Consider the following 24190-nt stretch of genomic DNA (forward strand, 5'->3'; position numbering starts at 1 on the left):
CAGTTTGCTGTATCATGGCTGATCCTGCACACTGACCCACTCTCAGGGTCATACTCTGACCCTCAGCCATGATACAGCTCCGCTGAAGCAGGGAGGTTTAGGGGCCTACTCAAGATCCCAACAGCAGCAGCTTCTGCTTCAGTGCTGGGGCTTGAACCATAAGCTTTTAATCAACAACCCAGAGCCTTAACTGCCTCTAATGAGCCTGAAACTGAAAGACTGAAGATAGAAAAAAACAGCTGTGGAGATGTGGTAGGAACTGTGGGGATGTGGTAGCTTAGTGGTTAAGGTTTTGGGCTTCTGATAGGAAGTTTGTGAGTTCTAATCCCATCGTTTCCCAAGCTGCCTCTGCTGGGCTCCTGAGCAAGGCTCTTAACCCTCAATTGCTCACTTGTATAAAAAAAAAAGATGAGATAAAACTAAAAGTTTAGGTGATCATCAAGGTTAGTGGGACATTGACATACTGGGGCTGATGGGAATTGTAGATGAGTCCTGATTGGGCATAACCCTTCAGTACAAGTTATGATGCTCGTCTTCTGTGTGTTGGGTGAAAAATCTGTTTTGTACGTCTACACTGGACTACTCCATATAAGGTTGTGAGTTCAAATCCCAAGTCCACCAAACTGCTTTCTCTTAAACTACTCCTTTTAAGAATGATAAACGTAAGTCGTCTGTCCAATGCCATAGAGTTTGTAAAGGCTGGCTTACACACTGAGTGAATGTCCTCAAGAGCAGTGGAACCTTACAGCTCTCTCATGCTGTGACTGACGCGTAGATGTGTATAATTTAGACACCGGGCACGAAGGAGAGCAAATTTACTAAAGAATAAATCATTGTAGTCTCATTTGAATGGTTTAATAACACTTATTCACTTCTCCCTCCTCTTTCTTCTCTTTGTGTAGGTATTTTACTAGATTCTACCAACCACTGGAGTCATGTTTAGGAACAGCCTGAAGATGCTGTTGGGGGGGAAAGCCAACCGGAAGAGCCGTAACAGCAGCGGTCAGTCGCACTTTCTTACCTTTCTTTAGTGATTTATAGATTTCTTTAGTGTATTTACATTTGTAGGAGACTTCACTGTAATGATGAAGGTTTATCACATGATTTATAAAAACTATGACATTTGTGTCTATAAAATCACGTACTGTTTCGATGTCTGTCGTAAACACAGATGTTTCTTCAGAAACAGACAAAATGTTTAAAAAGGAAAAAAGGGAAAGATTGAAGCATTTCTTTTCTGAACGGGGAAAAGGACTGGCCTCTCAGGACTTTTTGAATCTCTTTCTGCTTTAGCAGAGTTTCATGCGATTTTGGCCTTGAATTTGAGTGCATTTTCTTGTGCAATATCATCAAGCAAGACACAGTATTACACTCTCAGCTCCACTGACCACCACATATCACACTGAAATTGAAGTTTTAGGCTGTACATTATAAAAACTATGTAAACTATTTGAGCCTAATATGAAATGCAATAAATGTAACTCATCATTCATCATTCACAGAAAGTCTTAATTTTCACATGAAGGCCATCTTTGCAGACAGGCCTCTTAATTGCATATCCTCAGGATGTTTTTTTTTTGTTCTGGAAATTAAAGTGAGCTAAAGAGTGTTTTCTTTAAGTTATAAGCACATCAAGTTCGCTGATTTTTCATTGAAATTAAAAAAGGGGTTATAAAATGTACACCGCATAAATTCTATAAAGCCATTACCTAGTTAAAATAAAAAAATAAAATTGTGAAATATTATGATGTCATATAGTTCAATTAAAATGAATTTGCAGTCATTAGAACTACACTACTTGCTAATTACAACTAGCGCAATTCATGCAACACATTGGCAAAAATTCCTTTTCCTTTTTTTTATTAAATTATATAATTTTATTAGTTCTATTCAATTTTATTTCATTTTTGTTATTTTATTATTATTTATTTTATTTATTTTATTTTTTTACATTGTGTTGACATCAATGAAATACCCTTAATTTCTTTATTCAGTCTGCATTTCTTCCTTTCTTTTTTTTCCCAGCCACTTGTCAGCTTGAGCTGCTGTACCCGGTGATTTCCTCATGTAAATACTGATTTAACTTTCAGACTACAGTAACCAACTCTGCCCTTTAGTGTCTATGTTCTTTCTATTTCTATATTACGGTTTTCAGTGTAGGTAATGGTCTCCTCAAATATGTTCATGTTTTTTTTTCTACAGCTCTGTAAAAGGTCAGTCTTCTCAGTTTTAGGTCTTGAGAGGACTGTTTTCCTGATTCCTCTGACTTTTCACTTATAGCTGCTTGAGGTGGTCGAGTCTGTGAGCTTTTGTGTCTTTGAGTATGTTGACTGTTTCAGACTTTGACTCCTTAATAAGGCATATTTATTGAATTAACCGCAGTGTGTGGACAGGGATTCGATCAAATCCCGGCCCGATGAGCTTTCTAATAACGGAAGGAGATTTTTGTTAAAGACTTTTGGCCAATCCTGCAGGACTTAGCAGTGCCGCAGGCTACATTAATCAACACGTCTAAAGCCTGACAGATGCTGAACATCTGTACAGATATTTTGCAAACAACACAGCTAATTTTATGCTTTATTTAATTGCAATTATTGCAGTGTTGCTTTTGTAAAACTTTAGTTATTTCTCAGTGCATTTTGGTTCCTTCTGTCACTAATAAAGCTGTGTATATTAGCTCTGGACAGAACACCAACTGGACTGTCTACATAACATTTATCAAAAGAGCTGAAGCTTATCAGCAAGATTACACACACTATACACAATCAGAAGTATGTGCACACCTGACCAAAACACTTATATGTGTTTGTTGAACATCCCGGTCCAGTTCCCTTTTTTTTTTTGCTGTTTTAATAAGCCCCAGAAAGGTTTTCTTCTAGATGTCGGAGCATGATTGTGAGGATAAGTGATCATTCAGCTAGCATTAGTGAGAGGAGGTCTGGGGGGTAGTCAGTGTTCCAGATCATTCCAAAGGTGTTCAGTGGGGTTCAGTCAGAGTCATGGATCTGTGCAGGACACTCAATTAAATTCAATTCGGTTTATTTGTATAGCGCTGTTAACAACAGACATTGTCACAAAGCAGCTTTATAGAAGTATAGAAACATAGAAAGAATGATAAATAATAATTTAATAGTAAAGTTAGTATTTATTTCTAAAATTTATCCCTAATGAGAAGCCTGAGGCGACGGTGGCAAGGAAAAACTCCCTGTGGTGATATGAAGATGAAACCTTGAGAGGAACCAGGCTCAGAAGGGAACCTCATCCTCATTTGAGTGACACTGGACAGTAAATAATGTAAATGTTAATAATGTCCTTTCTTCAACTGTTTATAGTCACAAAGAAGAGCTCCTGAGGAACTAATAGGTCAGTGTAACTCAAGTCACTTGAGTTCTTCCAGTCCATCCTTAGCAAACCATGTCCTCATGTGGCACCACAAGTGAGGTCAGGTGAAGGTCCATGTTCATTATGCCATATAGTGTCCTTATTAATTCCATTATTTACAGTTATACACTGCTCCTTCTAGCTGCAAATGTCTTTCCATGCACCATGTAAACATGTAAATATTTCCTCCATATTGGTCCATATTCCTAGACAGAAAGAGAATTAAAATACACAAAAGATTTAAAGAATAAAAGGCTTTACTTTTATCCAGTCTAGGCAGTTATAAAGATACCAAACCTTTCCCCATGATAGGAATATTTATGAAACACATTCCTATTCAAATTAATCTGATTTATTTTGATTTCCAGGTCAGCAAGTTTAGCAAATTTCTGTAACATCTGTTGAAAATGGCAGATATTAGAAAGACTTCTGCCAACAGACATGCATGAATACATTTAAAACAGAAACAGTCCATTTTTAAGCTGTCTGAGAAATCCTTGTATGAAATTAAACCGAGTCGAAGCGCAGTTTCTCGCCACGGGAACTTTGCGGTAAACACGGGCAACTCATAGCTTTTGAAAAATGTAGTTTATATGCAAATATGACTGACCAACAGAGAAGCAGCCCCGCAGGCCCCCAAGCACTGCATCGTTTCTGCCAACTCTCATTTGTCATGAGTCTTTATATAGTGATGGTCAAAGGCATTATGGTCCGGTGTGAAATGCGGTCTCCAGACAGGTTAGGTGATTCATCATAGACAGTGGGATGTTAAGTGCTCTTCTGTAAAATGGTAGATTGTGGCATTCAAAAGTCATACAGTTACAAAACCTACATTCTGAATGTCTATATAATGACATTTAAACCCTGGCATATTCATATTCGGCGTTAAGTTTCCTCTTTGGTGCGGTTCGTTAGTGAAATCACAGCAATCACACACATTACTGCTTGTCTGAGCGAGGTGGTCTCAGGCCACTTCCAGATAATTGGGTACTGTACCTTAAATTTCATTGTACTGTCGTGCAAGCATAATAAAAATCATTCTGTTCTATTGAAAGCGATTCAGCTCTGAATTGACCAGACGGCAGGAAGTGAACCGAACATGCTGTGTGCTTTAGTTTGGAGGCAGCAGTTTCTGTAGATGTGAGAAGCGAATCTGAGCCAGAGGTCAGAGCTGTAGAAATGATATGTGTTCTAGATATTAATAAAGTGTTCCTCATGTTTGGCTAATTTTTTTTGTTTGTATTATTTCTGTGCACAAAAATTTCCTTTTCATAGTTTTCATTTCCTTTTTCAAGTTCCTTTTTGATTGATTGATTGATTCACTGATTGATTGATTGATTGATTTTTGCTTAGTATTCAATGGTGTAGTGTGAAGCAAAACTAAACCAAATGCTGAACAAACTAGAGATTACATTCCTGCCACATTTAAGCATTTCCTGTTCAAAAACCCTTTGTTATTTTGTGATAGATTGTTTATTTCTTCATTTCTTTTAACACTATCCTAACACAGTGTTAATTGTTCTGCTCCTTTCCTTGTTTAAGACTTGACATCATTAGTACTGTTTAAATTAATAGGACACAATTTTTTACTAATATCAGTGAAGTTGGAATTTGTTTTCAGATTTTGTCTTTACCCAGCATGCATTTTTTCATTCACAAATTTGAGAATCTCCAAATTTTTCTTTCCTTCAGATTTTTAGCTTTTTGTCAACTATTTTCTCAGGGAACTAACCCAAAGCTACATTCGGAAACTCTAAATTGTAGTGTGCCAATAATGTAGTGTTCTTTTTATTTTATTTTATTTTTCATTTTTCTGCTTTGAGATCGAGAAAGTGCATTTTATTTATTTATTTATTTATTTATTTATTTATTTATTTATTTATTTATTTTATATTTTATTTATATATTTTATATTTTATATTTTTTTATTTTATTTTTTTTTCCGCATTTTTATCTTGATAAATGATGCATTTTGTTTGAATTTACTCCTTGATAATTAGGAGGTCAGTTTAGTGGCAGGTCTTTATGTCCGAGGCTCAAGACTGCCTTTGTCAATTCCAAGACCAGAGTTAACTAAAATTAAGTCAAGACCAGGACAAGAATGCGACCAAAGTCAATCTTTTGCTTCTATTCCATATACTGTATGCCAAACCAAATATGTCAGTTTTCTTTCAAAAGTTACCTAGAATTAGCCCTTATGTCAAGATCATTTACAGCATTTGGCAGAATCCCTTATTCAGAGCAGCTTACATTTTATCTTACTTTATACAGTTGAGGGTTGCCTGACACTCAGACAAATCCAAGTCCATCCATTGTCTATACCTGCTTTATTTCTAATTAGGGTCATGAGGGTCTGCTGGAGCCTATCCCAGTGCACATTGGGCAAAAGGCAGGGATACACCCTGGACAACTCACTCCTACAGGCAATTTAGAATACCAATCAACCTAATGCACATGTTTTTGGACTGTGGGAGGAAACCCACTCAGGCACGGAGAGAACATGCAAACCCAGGATTCTGACCCAGGACCTTCTTCCTGCGAGGCTACAGTGCTAACCACTAAGCCAATACAGAAAACATCTCTAGACTAGAGCTCAAGACCAGAGTTCTATAACTAGTCCTATAACTATTTGGTATTTTAAATAATCAACTATGTTTGAATCACTTGACTTGAGAGAATATTAATAATAATATTTTACTGGACATACTCCAGCATGTAGGCAACAGTTTAAATATAGAGTCTGGTGTATGGGTTCTTTCTAAATCAAGATGTAAGTGAGTCATGTGTATTTAATTATGTGTAACTGAAATGAGTGCTTGTGCAAAAGTTCTGCTGTATGTCATACAGGGTCAGCCATACCATTCACACCACAGAGAGGTGATGGGAATAACATTGTTTTTCTTGTTATAATGGCACCTGTCAAAGATTAGGCGGCAGGGGAACAGTCAGTTCTCAAAGTCAATGTGTTGGAAGGAGGAAAAATGGACCTGAGTGACTTTAACAAGTTTATAAATTGTGATGGCTTTCCCTCAGCAACTGACCTCTTCAGCAACATCCAGGACTCACCATGGTCTTTTATCCGCCTACTTGGACATTAACACACAAACCCCCCTTCATGTGTTCATATGCGCCACATTAACGCACACAACTCAAACAGCCATACAGCACCTGCACCTCTATCTTACCTCCTACCTCAAACTGCAAGTTTTCCACTGCTCCATTAATGTACAGTTAATGTACAGTTAATGTTTCCACCTGCACTGACTGTAGCATTGCTAGTTTGTTTGCACTGGTTCACTTTTTATACAATATAATACTGCACAATTACACAGTGTACACCAATCAGGAATAACATTGTGAGCAGTGAGAGAATAAGACTGATGATCTCCTCATCATGGCTCCTGTTATTGGGTGGGATATATTAGGCAGCAAGTGAAGATTTTCTCCTCAAAGTTGAGGGCAAGCGTAAGGATTTGAGCGAGTTTGACGAAGGACCAAATTGTGATGGCTAGACCACTGGATCAGAGCATCTCCAAAACTGCAGCTCTTGTGGGGTGTTCCCGGTCTGCAGTGGTCAGTATCTATCAAAAGTGGTCCAAGGAAGCAACAGTGGTGAACCGGAAAGAGGGTTATGGACAGCTGAGGCTAACTGATGTACGTGGGGAGCGAAGGCTGGCCCGTGTGATTCGATCCAACAGACGAGCTACTGTTGCTCAAATTGCTGAAGAAGTTAATGCTGGTTCTGATAGAAAGATGTCAGAATACACAGTGCAGGACGGGTCAGGGCTGTTTTGGGAACAAAAAGAGGGACCAACACAATATTAGGCAGGTGGTCATAATGTTATGCCTGATTTATCTATATTTACTTGGTAATGAAGCTGATTCTGATCCTAATTCTGACTAGGTCATCTTCAAAACAGCAGTTTGGACACAGTGGTTCATACCTAACAAAAGTGGTCCAAGAAAGGACACCCGGTGAACCAGTGACAAGGCCATAGCCACCCAAGTCTCACTGATGCTTGTAGGGAGAGAATTCTAGCTCGTCTGGTCCAATCCAACAGAAGAGCTTCTGTAGCACAAGCTAAAGCTGGCTTGAGAAAGGTGTCAGAACACACAGTGCATCACAGCTCGCTGGATTCCCCACCACAACTTACACGACTTAAAGGATGTGCTCCCAGATACCACAGCACACCTTCAGAGGTCTTGCGGAGTCCATGCCTCGACGGGTTAAAGCTGATTTGGAGAACCTACACGATATTAAGCAGGTGGTGTTAATCTTCAGCTGATCGTTGTATCTAATTATAATGGTGTGTTGTTTGTAATCTCAGACTCATCTCCAAAGAGGTCCTGATGAATTCATTCTTTCCAGCCTTCATTTCACCCACACTGGTGTGATCACGATTTAGATACAGTTGTTTGAAGTGGTTCTGATGATGGTGGGAACAAAACGAATGTAGGACGCATAGAAAGAGAAGACAGACGAGAGAAATCACAGTGCTACAGTAAGATGCAGACGGGATTCACAGCAACTTGAGACACTTTAGAGACACTTGTTCTCCACCTACACTGGGACAATTTCCTTTTGTTAGATATTTATGTCCATTTTCCACAATTTGGCTTCTGAATAGTGATCAGACTGCTTAAGAGTTTGGAGTCTACTTTTACATTTACGGCATTCAGCAAACAGATGCTCTTATCTAGCCGACTAGCATGGGAGGCAGGAATAATTGTGGTGCGAGGCAGACTTTTTTTATAGAGAATACAGGTGGGGAAATAATAGCTGGAGATAACTTTTCTTTTCTGAATGTATACACTGATTGCTGACTGCTCCAGGGTTTGGATGTTACTCCTGCACAGCACATGAACAGAAAGACTACACATCCCTGTCAAAATGGCCGGTTCTGGGGATGTAGAAATGTGTCAGAACTTTGTCCAGTGTAAAAAAATCAGGGTAAAAATTAAGATACCTACCTGGATAAGTGCACATGATTTGGTTTGATGACACCACTCAATCTTGACTGAGCAATATTTTCCTACTGTTTCTTGCAAAAAACTTCCATCAAACTGTACAAGCATCCCTATTCCAAAGCCTGCTTCATGTCACCCCTCAGATTTGTAGTTGTATTCGGGTTTGATCTCTGGCTACACCATCCAAAAAGAGATGTACACCGTTGTGTGATTGTCATGCTGAAATTCCTTTTCTTCTTCAGCTTACTATTAGACACCTGACGGTTTTGCACTCAAATCAATTGCTATTCATAGCACACATGATTCATGATTCCTAACCCCAGTTCTGTCTGAAGAAAAGCAGCTCTCATGCATAATTCTACCACCAACACCACCACCACCATGCTGCACTGGGGGTGTGATGATCTTTTGAATTTCTTTTGTTCCTTGCATTATAATTACTTTTGAGCATGAGATTGAACGTAATTGGATACAGCTACATCCTCAATTATAAAAAGACGTGGCTACCGGGTTATTATAACTTCTGATTCATTTTTATAAAAGTTTTTTTTTTTTTTTACATTACAAAAACCTACCAAAAAAAAAAAAAAAAGGAAAAGCAACAAACTAAATGAGAGCTACGGATACAAAAACCAGTTGTTAAAAGCATTAATGGCAGATTGATTTCAAGTGTGTCAAGTGTTTGAATGCTAAGTGCTCTAAGAAACATTGGAATAAAAATATGTGTGATTTTTTTTTTTCCGAAAGTGGCAATTTTAATGAAGATGATTGGTGTGAAGTAATTCACTGACTCCGTGACTTAGAGATAATAATATTTGTCATTCTAAATGATTGCTCTGGATTCATTAAATAGAAGAGAGTGTTACGTGATAGAGTTTTGTTGCTGACCTTTACAGACTCCTGTAAAATCCTGACAACTGATATTTATAGTAAGGTTTGTGGAACAAGTTTCATTTGAATGTATTTGAATTGAAAGTGATGCACTGATTCACTACAGCCAGCTGATCCATCCAGGCACATAATGAGCCTTCTGTTGAAAATGCAACTTGTACACATATGTGGAAAGCTGCAGTTGGTTCAGATCTACAGAGCCGTCTCGCCTCAATTTTGCCAATTTGGAACCAACATGTGGTGCACGTGTAGATGCTCGAGTTGAGCTGTATTTTTCTTTTGCTAAACATATCAGTCATCATTGTCATCGTGAACGTAAATGAAGCTTCACACAACCAACCATAATGTATAGAATGTTCCTTTTACTAGACATAGTGTGTAAGATGGTACAAAATTCTTGAAAGTCTATAGAACTGATGTTGACCTCTTGCAGATTTCTTGCTCTCAGACACTCAGCATTCAGGTGTGTTTGAACCATCTGTCATTAAACATTAGCGTTTAATGAATGCAATAAGGTGAAGATAAGAGGCTGCTATACCTCATCATTCTCATAAGTGGAAGAATGATAGATGATAGAAAGCTGAGACTGAGGAAATGAAGCCACACTTTGTGTTTATGGGCCCCTTCTTTTCCACCACTGTGGCCCAGAGCTCCCTTTGCAATTAGCCCACATCGCTGAGTTCCCCTGTTCGTCCATCTCACACACACACACACACACACACACGCACACAGACACACATTCTCCAGCTGGGCCCCATTTCAACCTGAGCTGAGTCCACTTATCACCCAAGTCCCCAAGATCACAGATATTGTCTCATCTTTCCGATCCATCTGGAGATTGTCCTTTGTCAGGTGTATATTTTAGCTTTAAGAGCTAAACCGACTCAGGACTACACACATTAAATCTCTGTCAAATATGCCACCTTTGGTGAAAGTGTGCAGGCTGTAAGATTGATACAGATTGGATAGATTGTTCCCCAGAGTGTCCAACTCCATCTGTGGAGAGGGAGAGCTATTTAGAACTATTACTATTTTCGAGACTAGCTACAGTTTACTTTATAGAGCGCAGGGGGTCAAACTCTTCTTCAGCATCAGCATTTCTGTGACCCCCAGGAGGGCCATTATGTAAGGTTATTCATTTTTAACACGTTATCTGTTCTGTCAGTTAACACCCTGAAAGTCCAAGGTGTCTGAAAAGTCAAGAAATTCCCTTCAAAAATGTGTCTTCTATGCATTTTCTCAGCCATTTTTGCAGATTTTGTTCTACATAATAATAATAATAATAATAATAATAATAATAATCAGATCTACATATTTGCTCGATATATATTACCGTTAGATCCTGACCTCTTGGACACTAGGAAACATAATGGCAAAGATCCATCCATCCAGTTTCTGTACCAGTTATCCTACATACGGTTACAGGAGACCTGGAACCCAGGGAACAAGGTGGGAGACACTTTGCCAACCCATCACACACACACACACACACAGATAATTTTGAGATGCCAATCATCCTATAGCACATGTTTTTGCGCCAGGAGAGGAAACTGGAGTACCCAGAGGAAACCCATGTCGCATGGGAAGAACATGCAAACTCCACACACACACACACACACACACATGGTGGAGAAATCGAGCCCTCATCCCTGGAGGTGTGAGGCAGATACACTAACCTTGGTTATTTTTATATTTTTATACACTCTATTATTTTATATCTTTAATGATATATCAGATTTTTAAATTTGTGGGGATTTTAATATTCATTCATACTCAAGGCCTTGACACGTTTCTCAATCTGTTATGTGCCACAGGCAGAATTCAGGGTGTTGCTATGCCTAGAATTTTGGTGTAAATTCATGATATTACAAGAATTTGGAAATGTTAAGTTGCACAAATGAAACAAGGTAACAGGCGGTGTTTGGCTCGAAGGCATCACTTCTGACACGTTTGTGTTTTAGAACAATTACATTTACATTTATAGAAGGCACCTTTATCCAAAGTGACTTACCCAAGTGCTTCGTGGTCCCTAGTGAAAAATAGATCTGCGTGCTTGTATAGACGAGCCAGGATGTAAAGAATATCATTCAGCTAAGAGAGGAGTAGTGTAGAAATCATTGCAGCATCAGAAATAAGAGTGTAAAAGTGTTTTAAGTGTAGATTTAGTTTACTTAAAAGCTTAACCAAAAAGTGGATCTTTGTTTAAAGCCTCAGCTGTTCAGGGAAAGCTCCAGTTCCAGTACAGAGAGGAGACTTTATGAATACCTTCCTGGATTCTTGTTGCATTGCTTTTTAGTCACATGCTTTTTTAATCTAATAAGATCCACCTTGGATGTCCTATTTGTGGAAAATATTTAAGGCTACAAGGTTGAAACAGTCTCTAACAAGCTGAAGCTAGATTTCAGTCAAGGGATGAATCATAAGTTTTTTGCCAATTGCGAGCAGATGCTAATGAAACTAGCTCTCCAGGAGCAGAGTTGGACAGCCTAGGTGTAGCCCTCTCAACCAGGAGCGATGTGTTGGCTGAAATAGAGAGGCATATGGTGGTAGCCAGATTGCTTTGAAAGTCAAATTCGGTATTCTAGGAATATTGATGATAGGGTTTTGTGATTCCACTGATGTACTCATGATATCTGAAATAGTGCACTTCACACTTCATATTCATGCAGTTATCCTTTTTCTAGCTCCATTTTTTAATGCTTTTGTGAACACACTGAATTATGGGGATACCGTAACCCTAAACCCTATCTTAAAACACTAACCCTGAACCCTGAATACTAACCCAAAGGACAGTGAAGGATTTATGGATGCGGAAGATCAAAATCAGCCAGCTAAAAGCACATCAGAAGGCCGTTTGGGATGTAAATATTGATATAGGTATGACCTTCCAGCTTCAGAATCCAAACTGCTTTATTAGGACACAACCATATTTTCTGTACTATACCCTTGAAAATAGTAAGATGAGCCAAGCCTGTTTGTTTGACCTCACTATTGAATAATGTGATCTCAAAGTACCTCTCTCTCTCTCTATCTCTCTCTCTCTCTCTCTCTCTCTCTCTCTCTCTCTCGCTCTCTCTATTCAGTAAAAGCAGTGGATAATTAGGTAATTATTCCTTAGAGATCATGTCTTAATAGGCAGAGGAGACATTGAAGGAAGTGTGCATTCAGTCTGATCTGCTCAGCCATTCAAGTTTTATTGGCTGTAACTTAATGATAGATGGAGGTACATATGTGAGAGAGATATGAATGAGTTAGATATAGGTCAATACACCTAGCACTAATCTACTTCACTGCCCAACGATCTCCTCCGCCCCTTTCAAATTCAGTTATGGGTATGAAATGAGAATTTGAATGTTGACACTTTATCATGTACTGTTCAAAACATTGTATAATTATAAATAAATGTATTCTTCAGTACAATTTATTGTCATTACAGCAGTGGTGCCACTCTCTATTCATTTCGGTTCAAGTTTATTTGTATACCACCTTTAACAATGAACATTGTCATGAAGTAGCTTTACAGAAATATATCAATTTTGGATGTAAACTTTACATTTATTAAATTATTCCCAATGAGCAGATCAGAGGTGATGGTGAAAAGGAAAAACTCCATGGGATAATATGAGGAAGAAAATTTAAGAGACTGAAAATGGAAGCCATCCTCATCAGGGTGACACTGGATAGCGTGATTGTCAATAATTCCCATCTACAACTGTGTGGTCAAAAATGTGCAGTTTTAACCTGGACATCCATTCAACTTTTAACATGAAGTCTATTTTGTTAAGCTGTTCACTGATGGAGACTTGAGTGCAAAAGTGTTTGTGGCAATTGCAGTCCTAAAGCCATTATAGTGCAAGTGCAGTCTCAAGCCATCAAAGCAAAACTGAAGTAATCTAATGTATCTCCAGGCTGTCTATGTGGCTCATCCTCAGCAACAGTGAGAGGTTTCCAAATGATTAGAATCCAACCAGGTGTAGGGTATCAGGATGGATCAGGCAGTTGTCTAAGATTGGGGTCAAGATCACTGGTTTCTCAGGAGTGACTATTTACATTCCTTGAATTATCTCCATGTGTGTCAAGAATTTTAAGACCTTTAATATGAATATACGTAGTATTTGATATAAATACTGATCAAACACTTATTGTATGCTAGAACCTTCAAACTGCTGGATTGGAGCTGGTTCTCAATGGCAGGGATTCCCGGTGTTGTCCGCAGTCACATATTTAAGTAGCATTCTGTATCAATCTTCTTAACTTCCTGGAGCAGTAATCACTAGGATAAGCTTTAACACAGTTTCATGAGGATCTCGCCCAACTTAGGACTGATAAATCAGGTGTTTGTAGAAGACTGCTACAATTACACCACAGGAAAGGGCAATGTTAAGCCTGTAGAATCAATAGAAGGTGAATGGTGACTTACAGCAGCAGAAATTTCCTGAAGTCTCATGCCTCAAAGTAATACCCATGAGGAGGAGGCATTCCTTGTAGAGTGATATATCATGGTAGGGGCCAAGTGTCATACCGTCCCTCTGTGGTGGATGAACAGTGGACCTGATGATCACCTCTAAGCAGTTTCCCTTCATGGAGCCCTGGACAATCGAAAAGTAAGTGTTCTGACTTTGGGGAGAGTCACTCAGGTGCCACCACTGCATGCAAAGTGAGCTTACCCCCAGGGCATGTAGTTCTCCACCTCGTGATCTGTAGGATTTAGAGAGATCTTTTTCAGCTCCCTGTGTAGGCTCAAAAGGAGAGGTCCTAAGAGACTCCAGCTCTTGGGGGAGAGTGGTGGATTAAGCATTCCTCCCAGAAAAGCTCTAACAAGTTCATAAGCACCCAATCAACCACCACCATCCCAATGCTGTGCAATATGTTTACAATATATGAGGACAATGTACTAGATCCTTGCATTCATGAATGCATTCTTGAATGCTTGGTCACAAGCCCTCAAACTACACTTTAGTCAGATATTTTCATCTAATTGAAATAATAGATCTATTGTGGAAAGAATCTGCTAAGCTTTTCCACCACTATTAAGACAAGCAGGGAAAACCAAGGTCTCGCAGGCCACAGTGGAGGTAAAAAAACGTCTCTGATCTCTGAATTCTGTGCAAGGTGTAAATATATACAATAGGTGGTCCGACCAGTCACAGGCCAGTGCATCCAGGTATTTGACTGTGATTTTATTTGGCATTGGAGAAGAGGTCAACCTACTTCTCATTGAGGAATCTGTCTGGGTTGACGATCATCTTAACCTTGTTTTTTTATACTTCCTGTAGGTCTGTTCTTCACACATATGAGGAAAGCCCAATTCTGGCCCTGTATGTATGCTAGCAGAGTTTACAAATTCTTTAGTAGATAATATGATGGGGAGATCCACTCAAATTCACTAGTTTCACATCCTCACATGCCTGACAACAGGGAATGTGAGAAACTCAGAGCACCAAGGCAAGATCCACCAATGAGTACTGTATTAAGTAACAGAAGTTCACTAATAAACAAAACTGTCACGTTAATCAGGGGTATAGCCACACTGGTCTGGATGGCTCCAGAAAGTATGAAATACATGGACTATAGCTGTGAAGAAGAATGATATGAGTCTATTGGAGGATTAGGGATATGAGGTATGCATGAGGTTCGAGCTCTATGAGGGTGGCAGGAGAAAGGGAATGATGGCTGTATGACAACAGAGTTTACTGTATGAATGAAGTCCTAAGGTTCATTCATTTGAGCCAAAAAGCATGTGTACATGGCCAGAAGGTGTGCAGATGACAGCATCTCAATAAGCATACAATGAGGTGATGTGATTTTCTTCTGAACAACAGCTTGCTTTCACTCCCTTTTTATAGTTCCTTTGCTCTTTGAAGGTTACTGCCTGCACCGGTGGTAATGAAAAACACCGATCAGATGCCATGTTTTGTGCCATGATGATGAACAAAGTGAATTTTAGCCTGAAAGTCAGTGTAAGAGTTGAAAAATGCTGCTGCAGTAGAGTGGACATGGAAGGAGTGCATGTTGAGTCTGAGCTGCTCAATCATTCAAGCTGCATCGACCACACCTAGCTCAAAGGTGTGTGTGTGTGTGTGTGTGTGTGCATGTGCATGTTCTGGTCACTGCTATGACTAACACTGACATGTACAGACTAGCATGAGACAGTGTGTGTGTGTGTGTGTGTGTGTGTCTGATTTGCCTCTTTGGTCAAAAGTGTTTTGACAGTGAAATGAGAAAAAGGCAATAAAAAAGTGACCAGTGGTTGAATGTAGGACATCCAGCTATATCTATAAAAGAGAGGGAGAAAAAGAAGAGAGTTATAACCCTGAGCTGAAAGGACGCATGCCTGCCGCTGCTGTTGTATGTGTGCACTCATTTGTATGTACACACACTCTCTCTCTCTCACACACACACACACAGACACCTGGTGCTTGCTTTCCATGCAGCTCAGAGTCCTGAAAGCCCTCCGTCAGTCTGGACTCTTCTCCCTTTCTCTTTCCTTCCTTTGCTTTCTTTTCTTTTTCTCCTCCTTTTCCCATCGTCTCTGTCCTCTCTCTTCATTAGCATTCCTCTCTCATCCGTCTCCCCCTCCCTCTATATTCTCTTCCTCTCTCTTGCTCTGTGTCTCTTTGTGTGGAATTTGTGCAGACGCTGCTCACCTCAGGATTTTCAAGCACTATGGAAACACACTGTTTGTAGCCAGAGGTGAGCCAAGGCTATGTGTGTGTGTGTGTGTGTGTTTGTGTGTGTGTGTATGTGTTTGTGGGTGTGTGTATGTGTGGGTGTGGCTCAGTGCCTTCAAAACTGTATTTGATTACATGTATGTCCTCTGAAGATATTACTGAACGTGTTACCATAGTAACAGAGTTTGTTTACTGTGCATTCTATACGTTTGCTTGCTTTTTGTGTATAATTGTACCCGAATACTTAATTTGTGTACACCGTGTCCATATGCTTCATATATTATTTGCATATTTGCCCGGGTTTATGTGTCTCGCTCCTGGATTCTTGCTACACAAAGCTGAATGACTATTAAAGTATTAATGTTTTTTTTTTTAAGTGGCGAATCAGTGCAGCTACTGTTTACAACGCTTAGTTATGTTATTGCGGGTTTCTTGGGCTCCCCGATGTAAACAGACACCAGGGATAGCTTGAAAGCCTGCGACACGATCTCTCTTAGGATTTGCTCATTATTCATTATAGATGAGGTTAAGCTGGACATACAATGCCTGCGTGGGTACAATATTATATTGTGCATCCAACCGGCATCAATATTGCGTGTCTGGCTTTAACCGTATCAGATACTGAAACATCTGAACTTTACAGAGCCTGGAGATGGTTTAGTGGGTCTACCTTACCACTTAGGTCTTCTTTTAATTTGTCTTTTATTTATCTACAGAAAAATATTTTCCAGAATCTAGACACACAGTTCCAACATTTTTTAAAATATATCTGATCAGGATTCTAGACTAAAACATCTTGGCAATTTATGTTTAAGGCTTTCTTTTTTTAAGGCAGAGTTATGGATCTATAATCATATAATAATAATGGTTGACCTAATCAATGATAATAATGATGGATCTTATGGTACAAATTCAACCAATCACACACCAGACTCTTCAGAGATGGCCCCGCCCCCTTCCACAGAGCTCACACAAGAGCTCTCTGAATAGCTTGACGAGGATGAAAATCATAGAAATCATATGCAATGGCCTTCACAATCACCAGATCTCAGCCATGAGAGATTTTTCACCCTGCTGTCCTCCAGCATCATCTAAACCCCAGCTGGAAATTCCAGCGAATATCTTTCGGAAGAATGGTGTTCATGGCTACAGATCTGTTGCATCACTCCAGAGACTTGTAGAAGCTGTTATTTTGGCGCACAGTGACCCACCACCTTACAAACCCACTTTTTAATCATATGGTGTGATTCTAGCAGTCTTTACAATGACTTAACTATTGATGATTGCAATAAAGTCTTGGCCAAATTCTATAACAATCGAGTTCTCCATGGCTGATTATATGCTGAAGATCCTGAAGATGATCAACCTGCGGAAATTAAAGGAAACTACTGCATTGTGCTTCCAACCCATCAATCAGCGACTTTAAACAGAAATGTCACTCAGAGCGACCAAAGATACTTATAAGAATATTTTCTGTCCATGGATCTCTACTCATGACCACAGAATTATTTTACCGTGTGATTTATTTTTGTTTTAGCTATCAGGTTAGACTTCAGCTTTTGGTAAGACGCGTTTAAAAAGTAGAAACATGAAGAAAAACAGAATTTTTTAGGGCCTGAAAATATGAAGAACTTTTAAATTGTGTCTTCACAGGCAGGTATAAAGCATTCAAGTGAAAATTTGGTAGAATGACAGATGGGAAATTGCAGACTTCGGGGTTGAACCTGCTTTATGCATCTGATCTGTTAGATCAGATAAAAACAAGATGTACTTGGACTTGAGGTTGAATCAGTAGAACACATTATAATAAACAAAGCTGATATTCAACATGTATTAGATTTGGTTGTATGAACAAAATCAAGCAATTTTCAGGAAACGTCATCATGTGAGTTTCATTGTTATGCTCGATCAGTTCTTAACTACATTTGGCAGATGCTTTTATCCAGAGCGACTTACATTTATCTCATTTATAAAACTGAGCAATTGAAGGTTAAGAGTCTTGCTCAAGGACGCAAAAGTGGCAGCTTAGTATACCTGGGATTTTGACTCACAACCTTATGATCAGTAACCCAACACCATCATCCCCTGATTCCTGAACACGTGTCTCACAAATCACCCCTGTTTGATTTGCTCTACTGTTTAATCCTGGTTTCTGTGTATCACTTTGTCATACTTCTGTTGCTGTTCAGCTTTTCCTTCCATAGTCTGTATGTTTTACTCCATGCACGATAACAGTCAAGTTTTTCCTCTAAAAATCCCTAACAACGAGAAGTTAGCATGGCTAATTAATTAAAATATATCTGCTGACGGACAGCGGTTGAAATGATCTCAGCTGTAAGTAATAAAGGTCAGGTTTCATTTTTTAGTTCCTTGAGTGCTAAAAGAACTCGGTTAAGACGTACTGGAGACAGAATGAAATGCAGCTACACAACTATGCAGTTAGAGCAGGGAATCTCGACTGGAGCAGTCAGTGACCTGTGAGATGATAAACGTAGATGATTATCAGGAAGACTGAAGCTGTGGAGTCTGATCTGCTGGAGCAGAGTGTTTATACGAATGGGTGAAATAGCTGGACAGAGGATTGAAGCACTGCTGCATCGCTCTGTCTTGAAGCTAGGGATGAAGCAAAGGGTGAATGGGACCTGCAGCACTATTAGAAGGTAGTCAGATGGGTAGGAAATGGTTAAATGAAATGAAATTCCAGTGGGTCAGTGAAGTCAGTGATTTGGAATCATAAAATAAAACATCATTAAATGTCACTAAATATTGTGAATTTTTCCTTTACGTTACTCCTTAGGTTAGCTTTTACTCATATTCTTTATAGCTGTCTTTTTTCTTCTCAGCCTTAGATTTTCATCCAGTTCTTGGTTCAATTCCTTCCATTGTCTTATGTTCTGTTTATTTCTCTTCACCTCTGTCTATCTCCTGTCTGCCGGTGAGTGCAGTCCCGTCGACTCAGCCGCCGTCTCGTTCTCAAGATAACGTTGCATAAGGTCTGACGGTATTTTCATGCTCCTGTCACTCTGGCTAATGCTGTACAGAACAAATGCATCTAATTCTTACGAGTGACATTTTCCATCTCCCCCGTCTTGTTTCTTTTTCTTTTTTTTTCTTCAAATCTCACTTACATTCTAGCACCACTATCTCTTCGACATCTTAATCGTATTTTAAAGAATACATAAAATATTGATATAAAAATATCAGCAGTAACAGGAAACAGAGAGAGAGAGAGAGAGAGAGAGAGAGAGAGTGAGTAATGTGCAGTTTGATGTGCTCTTTCCTGCACAGATGTCTGTGTTATTACAGTTTTATCACTGATGATTCATTCAAGTACATCTCTTGAAATTTTAAAGCGAGTCTGCTGGAAATTGACTACTTCTGCGGCATTTATACATTTTCATCAATTCACCAAGCAGACAGATACAGAAATACCCATACAGAATGGACTGGATGTGAATAATATATTATATATTGTGAGGTTTGAATTTTGCAGTCTTTACCATATTTATGCCTTTTGGACATACATTTTGTTTCAATGCACGTATTTATAATTGCAGTATCAGCAAGCTAAGATATGGATTTAATCCATAAAGTGGACTGGAGGCAGCAGTAGCTGAGTGGTTTAGTTTTGTTTCTAGTGACATTATGGTTCAAATCCCAGATCTGGCACAGAGCCACTTCGGAGTCCTTGAACAAGGCCTTTGACATTCAGCCGCTCAGCATTTTGGATTAGATTGCGTCTCACTGGGGAGCCAATGCGAATGCGATGATATAATGTATGCACCATTTTAACCACTCAGCTTACCTCTGCCTTGATGAAATGCTGAGTGGATCCTGTGACCACTGCCCTACCCCTGGTCGGAGTCTCGTCGCTTGGTGGTGCCCACTGATGCTGTGAATGGATCTGTGTGGACCAGGAGACAGCCATGGACAGAGCCACTTGGGGACTTTCACACCATCACAGATCTGCCATTTCATCTGTCAGCCCGTGACAGCAAAGAATTAGTGTCTATAATGACCTTAGAAACTACACTGACCTAATAGTTCCTCATGGGCCATTGATTGCTGTTATAGAAAGGACATTATTTATTTACAGTTACGTTATTTACTGTTCAGTGACACCCAAATGAGGATGGGTTCCCTTCTGAGCCTGGTTCCTCTCAAGGTTTCTTCCTCATATCATCCCAGGGAGTTTTTCCTTGCCACCGTCGCCACAGGCTTGCTCATTAGGGATAAAATAAAATAGTTTAATAATTTAATTTAATAATTTATTCTTATTTCTAGTTATTTCTGTTTTTTTTATTATTTTAATTTTTTCCCCTCCCCTTTCTCTGTTTCTCTTCTTTTGTAAAGCTGCTTTGAGACAATGTTCATTTTAAAAGGCGCTATACAAAATAAATTGAATTGAATTGAATTGAATCCGTGCATGTTCTATAAAAGAATTGAAGCTTGTCATTGTTGTTATTGATACATCACCACTTTCTCAGCTGATACCACCTGCTGTGTCCACGCTGTACCTGTAACCATCACAATCATCCTCAGGTAGTAAATCAGACTGCGTAGAAACAAGAATGTCAGCAGGAAGTTAAAAAAAAAAAGTTTTCTTGATAAAATTTAAGCTCGAGTTTTTGAAAGCATTCAGTCTACAATCTCAGCGGTTCAATCTTATATAAATATGAAACCTTATCTTGATCTCCAGATGTGAGTTTACAGAGAGAAAGTGTTTTCATTTGTCCATGCTTGGAACTTAATGGGAAATTGATCTTGGCTCTGCTAAATTCGCGCTTGATGCTTCTTAACTAGACAGCAATTTCCAATAAATGTGGAGGCATGCTATTGCTGGAATATACCAGCCTGCCAAAGTTAATTTACCATCAATCATTTGAAAAGCACTGTAAGCAGTTTCTTGATATTTTTTGTAGTCCATATAACAGTTGGAAAAGGTGCAGTTGTTATTTGTGACTGTTAAACAAAGATTTAGACTCAGGACTGTGTCAGGCTAGGAAGTGAGGATGCTGTTATCCAGGAAAACAACAGTTACTGGGCATGTGATACACTACAGCGTTCGACCCCAAGGCTACTAATATTCAGCTATCAGTCAGTGTGATCTTTCCTACAGGTCTCACGACCAGTGTATATGTGTGCATTAGGGGTGTAATGCAATACCACTGTCATTTTCTGTTTATTATGAGTATCATAAGTAACAAATATCAGTTTCTGTTTAGCATCAGTGTCAGTATCTATTAAGTATCAGTATCTCTTTGGAATCAGTATCTGTTTACTTATTAGTATAAATATCGTTATCAGTATCTGTTTAGTGTCAGTATCAGTGTTCCTTTATTATTAGTATTAGTATTAGTATTAGTATATGTTTAGAATCAGTATTGGTATCTCTTTAGTATCAGTATGTCTGTCGCATCAGTATCTCTTCAGTATCAAAATCAGTATATCTCTTTAGTATCAGTATAGGTATTTCTTTAGTATCAGTATAGGTATCTCTTAAGTATCAGTATCAGTATTTGTTTAGTATCAGTATCTCTTTAGTATCAGTATTTGTTTAATATGAGTATCAGTATCAGTATTCCTTTAGTATTAGTATCAGACTTTGACCAGCCAGTCTGTAAGAATAAATAAATAAATGAATGCTGCAAACGCATTACACAGTACTGCACATTTATTTAAACGGTAACATTTTACATAAAACCCTCAGTGCTGATTGGTTAGGGCTTTGAGTTATGGTTAAGGGTTTCTGATAGTTCAAGCTGCCATTAGTGGGCCCTTGAGCAAGGCCATTAACCCTTTCTCCTCCAGAGCTGTGTCATAGCTGACCCTGTGCTCTGACTTTCTAAGCAGCTGGTGAAGATAAGAATTTCACTGTACTGCATTGTAGTGTAATATGATAAATAAAGGCTTCTTCTAAACTGACCTGCCTGATAAGGTATTCAGAGTCACTTGCCTGTGGCCAAGAACGACTCTGTGGTCTGACTATTAGTGACCAGGAACAAATCCATATATGCCATACAAGTTTCCCAGCATCACAGATGATTAACACTGTAGATCGATAACTAAAACCCACACAGATTATTTTTTTTATCGTTTAAATTCTTAAAAAAACTACTAAACACCCAAATCTAGCAACTCTTATTCCACACCCCACATGTTGTTATCTACCCGTTCCCAAAGGAGTTAAATCCTCTTCCACTTTCTCCATCTTGCACCCAGATTGAGGCTGATATGATCCCTCGGGGGAACACAGTAATTGATTTGGCTACAGTTAGCACAATGCTAATCAATCAGCAAACAAGCTAGTGTAAAGCAGCTGTGGTGATTGTGTTATCGCTGCCCAGTCCAGTCATTCACTGCAGTGCTGGAAGTCAACTTTCTTCTCAGTTGGAAGTAAAAGCTCTTTATGGTCATTTATGGCTTCAAGCCCATACTAGCAGCCATGGGAAAGCTTAAGAAACAGCGCCTGTCCTCCGTCTCTCAGTTCTACCCTCTGAGGAACGGGTCTCTGCAGAGCAGCAGTAGTGTGGAGGGGCTGTGCGTGAGCACATTCATGGGGATTTTCCAAGCTCGGACGTGGCTCGTGGACCCGCGTGTGGCGTACCTTCTCCAGCAGGAAGCTGGTAGCTATTTAGAGTTTTCTCCTCCTCATCCTCGCCATGCTCACTCTCTCTCCTCTTTCTCCTTCTCAACTTCTGCAGATGGAGGAAGTGAAGAGGTCAGCGACCTACGGAGTGCCAGCTTAGATCCTCACCACAGTTTCGGCGGTCAAGGTAGGACATCTGCAGTGTCATGATACTGTACAGTATAGTACAACACAGCAAAAGCACAGCTTTCACTCGTGCTTGTAAATGCAAACTAGAAATGGTTATTGCCTGGGCCTTTGGGAAATGAGAGATGTAGTCTAGAGATAAGCTGTATGATTAGCTAATCTTCATGTTCATGTTTATTTGCTTGTTTTTGCCTTGAGGCATTTGGTATAGGGTTTGCAGATTGTTGATTAATATGCCAAGTTTCTGTCATGGATTTCTGCAACACTGGAGTCCAAATATATTGCAGCAAATGAATACTGAGCTTGAGAATTTGAGAATACATAGCTAGGAATGCTGAGCTTGTATATGAACAGTTATAAAACAGGAAAAATTAAATACATCACACAGTCTATCTCTCTGTCACTGAATAGAGTAAGGATGCTTTTGTTAAAATATACATTGCTGTTTTAATGCTTTGGTTGAAACGACTTATTAGAAGCATTTCTCTATTCAGTTATACAGATTCATTGGTTAGATTAAACGTTTACTGATTTTTTTTTTTTTTTAAAGTGTTGGACTTCAGTAGCTAGCCATTTCTCATCTAATCTAACTTTCTATTTCTTATCATTCTAATTGGACACTTTAGGCACAAAACATTGATACATCTAGATTAATACATTTAATAGCAGTGCTGTAAGTCTTTGAGTCTCGTATGTATGGGCTTAACAGATTTCCCTCTAATAAAGCCGATACGCTTTTGTGCTTTAGTCCGTTTGAAGCATCTGAATCCGAGTGAAAAAGCAGACCATTGTTCGAGCCAAACAGACTAAACACCTTACATATAGAGTCCAATTAGGATCTGATAGGCAGCAGGTTTAAAAGCTCCACAAGGATTTCCATTTTTTTTATTTAACCGTTGCTTTTTATTTCCTCTGTGCCAATAATAGTGAGTGATAATACAAGATACCCCATTTGTTCAAAAACTTTTGACTGGCAGTTTTAAGTGTCCTGTATTGATTTCAGCTCTTTGCCTGGTTATAGATACTCCTGATGGGAAGCATGAGAGTGTGAATAAGAGATGAAGGGAATTTTTAGCCAAAAAAAAAAAAAACTTTTTATTTATGTGTGATTTGGTTAATTATATTTTGGTGGGAAGAATCATACAGCGTCCTGTCCCATCAGAGTTGCAACACTGATTTAAACATATTTGATGACATCACTGACGCATGGAACAACATTAAGTCTTCATTAGACATGACAGCATTTATATCAACCTCTTTGTCTGGTACGATGTATCATAATAATTCTTTAACCTTTCCTGAGTTGTAATATTATCAATCTTGTAAATCGTTCTGATGCGAGTTATGATGCTGATATCATAAATCATTGTTACTGTCTCCTGGGATTCCTTATGGTGGTCACATTAAATGGCAGGCTTGTCTTTACTAAGAAAGATGAATTTGACCGAAATATTAAATTTGTAAGCATTAATATAGCACAGAAATGCATCCTAGCTTGACAGTT

At 39.0% G+C, this 24190-nt stretch overlaps 1 protein-coding gene across 8 annotated transcripts in view; it reads left to right on the top strand.

Moving 5' to 3' along the window:
- Nucleotides 1-24190, top strand: part of tanc2b (tetratricopeptide repeat, ankyrin repeat and coiled-coil containing 2b) — a 170680-nt gene that overhangs the window by 52825 nt on the left and 93665 nt on the right. For 5 of the 8 annotated variants that reach the window (XM_058405731.1, XM_058405736.1, XM_058405733.1 and 2 more), the window contains exons 3-4: nt 903-1002; nt 22616-22687. In XM_058405731.1, the coding sequence (XP_058261714.1) occupies nt 936-1002; nt 22616-22687 (139 nt within the window). In that variant the 5' untranslated portion in view covers nt 903-935. Of the gene's footprint in view, nt 1-902; nt 1003-15653; nt 15934-22615; nt 22688-24190 lie in introns of those variants that run through there. The other 3 variants (XM_058405728.1, XM_058405729.1, XM_058405730.1) reach the window with 1 other exon arrangement.

This window comes from Hemibagrus wyckioides, linkage group LG13 (assembly GCF_019097595.1).
Source record: "Hemibagrus wyckioides isolate EC202008001 linkage group LG13, SWU_Hwy_1.0, whole genome shotgun sequence".
Classification (NCBI taxonomy): Eukaryota; Metazoa; Chordata; class Actinopteri; order Siluriformes; family Bagridae; genus Hemibagrus; species Hemibagrus wyckioides.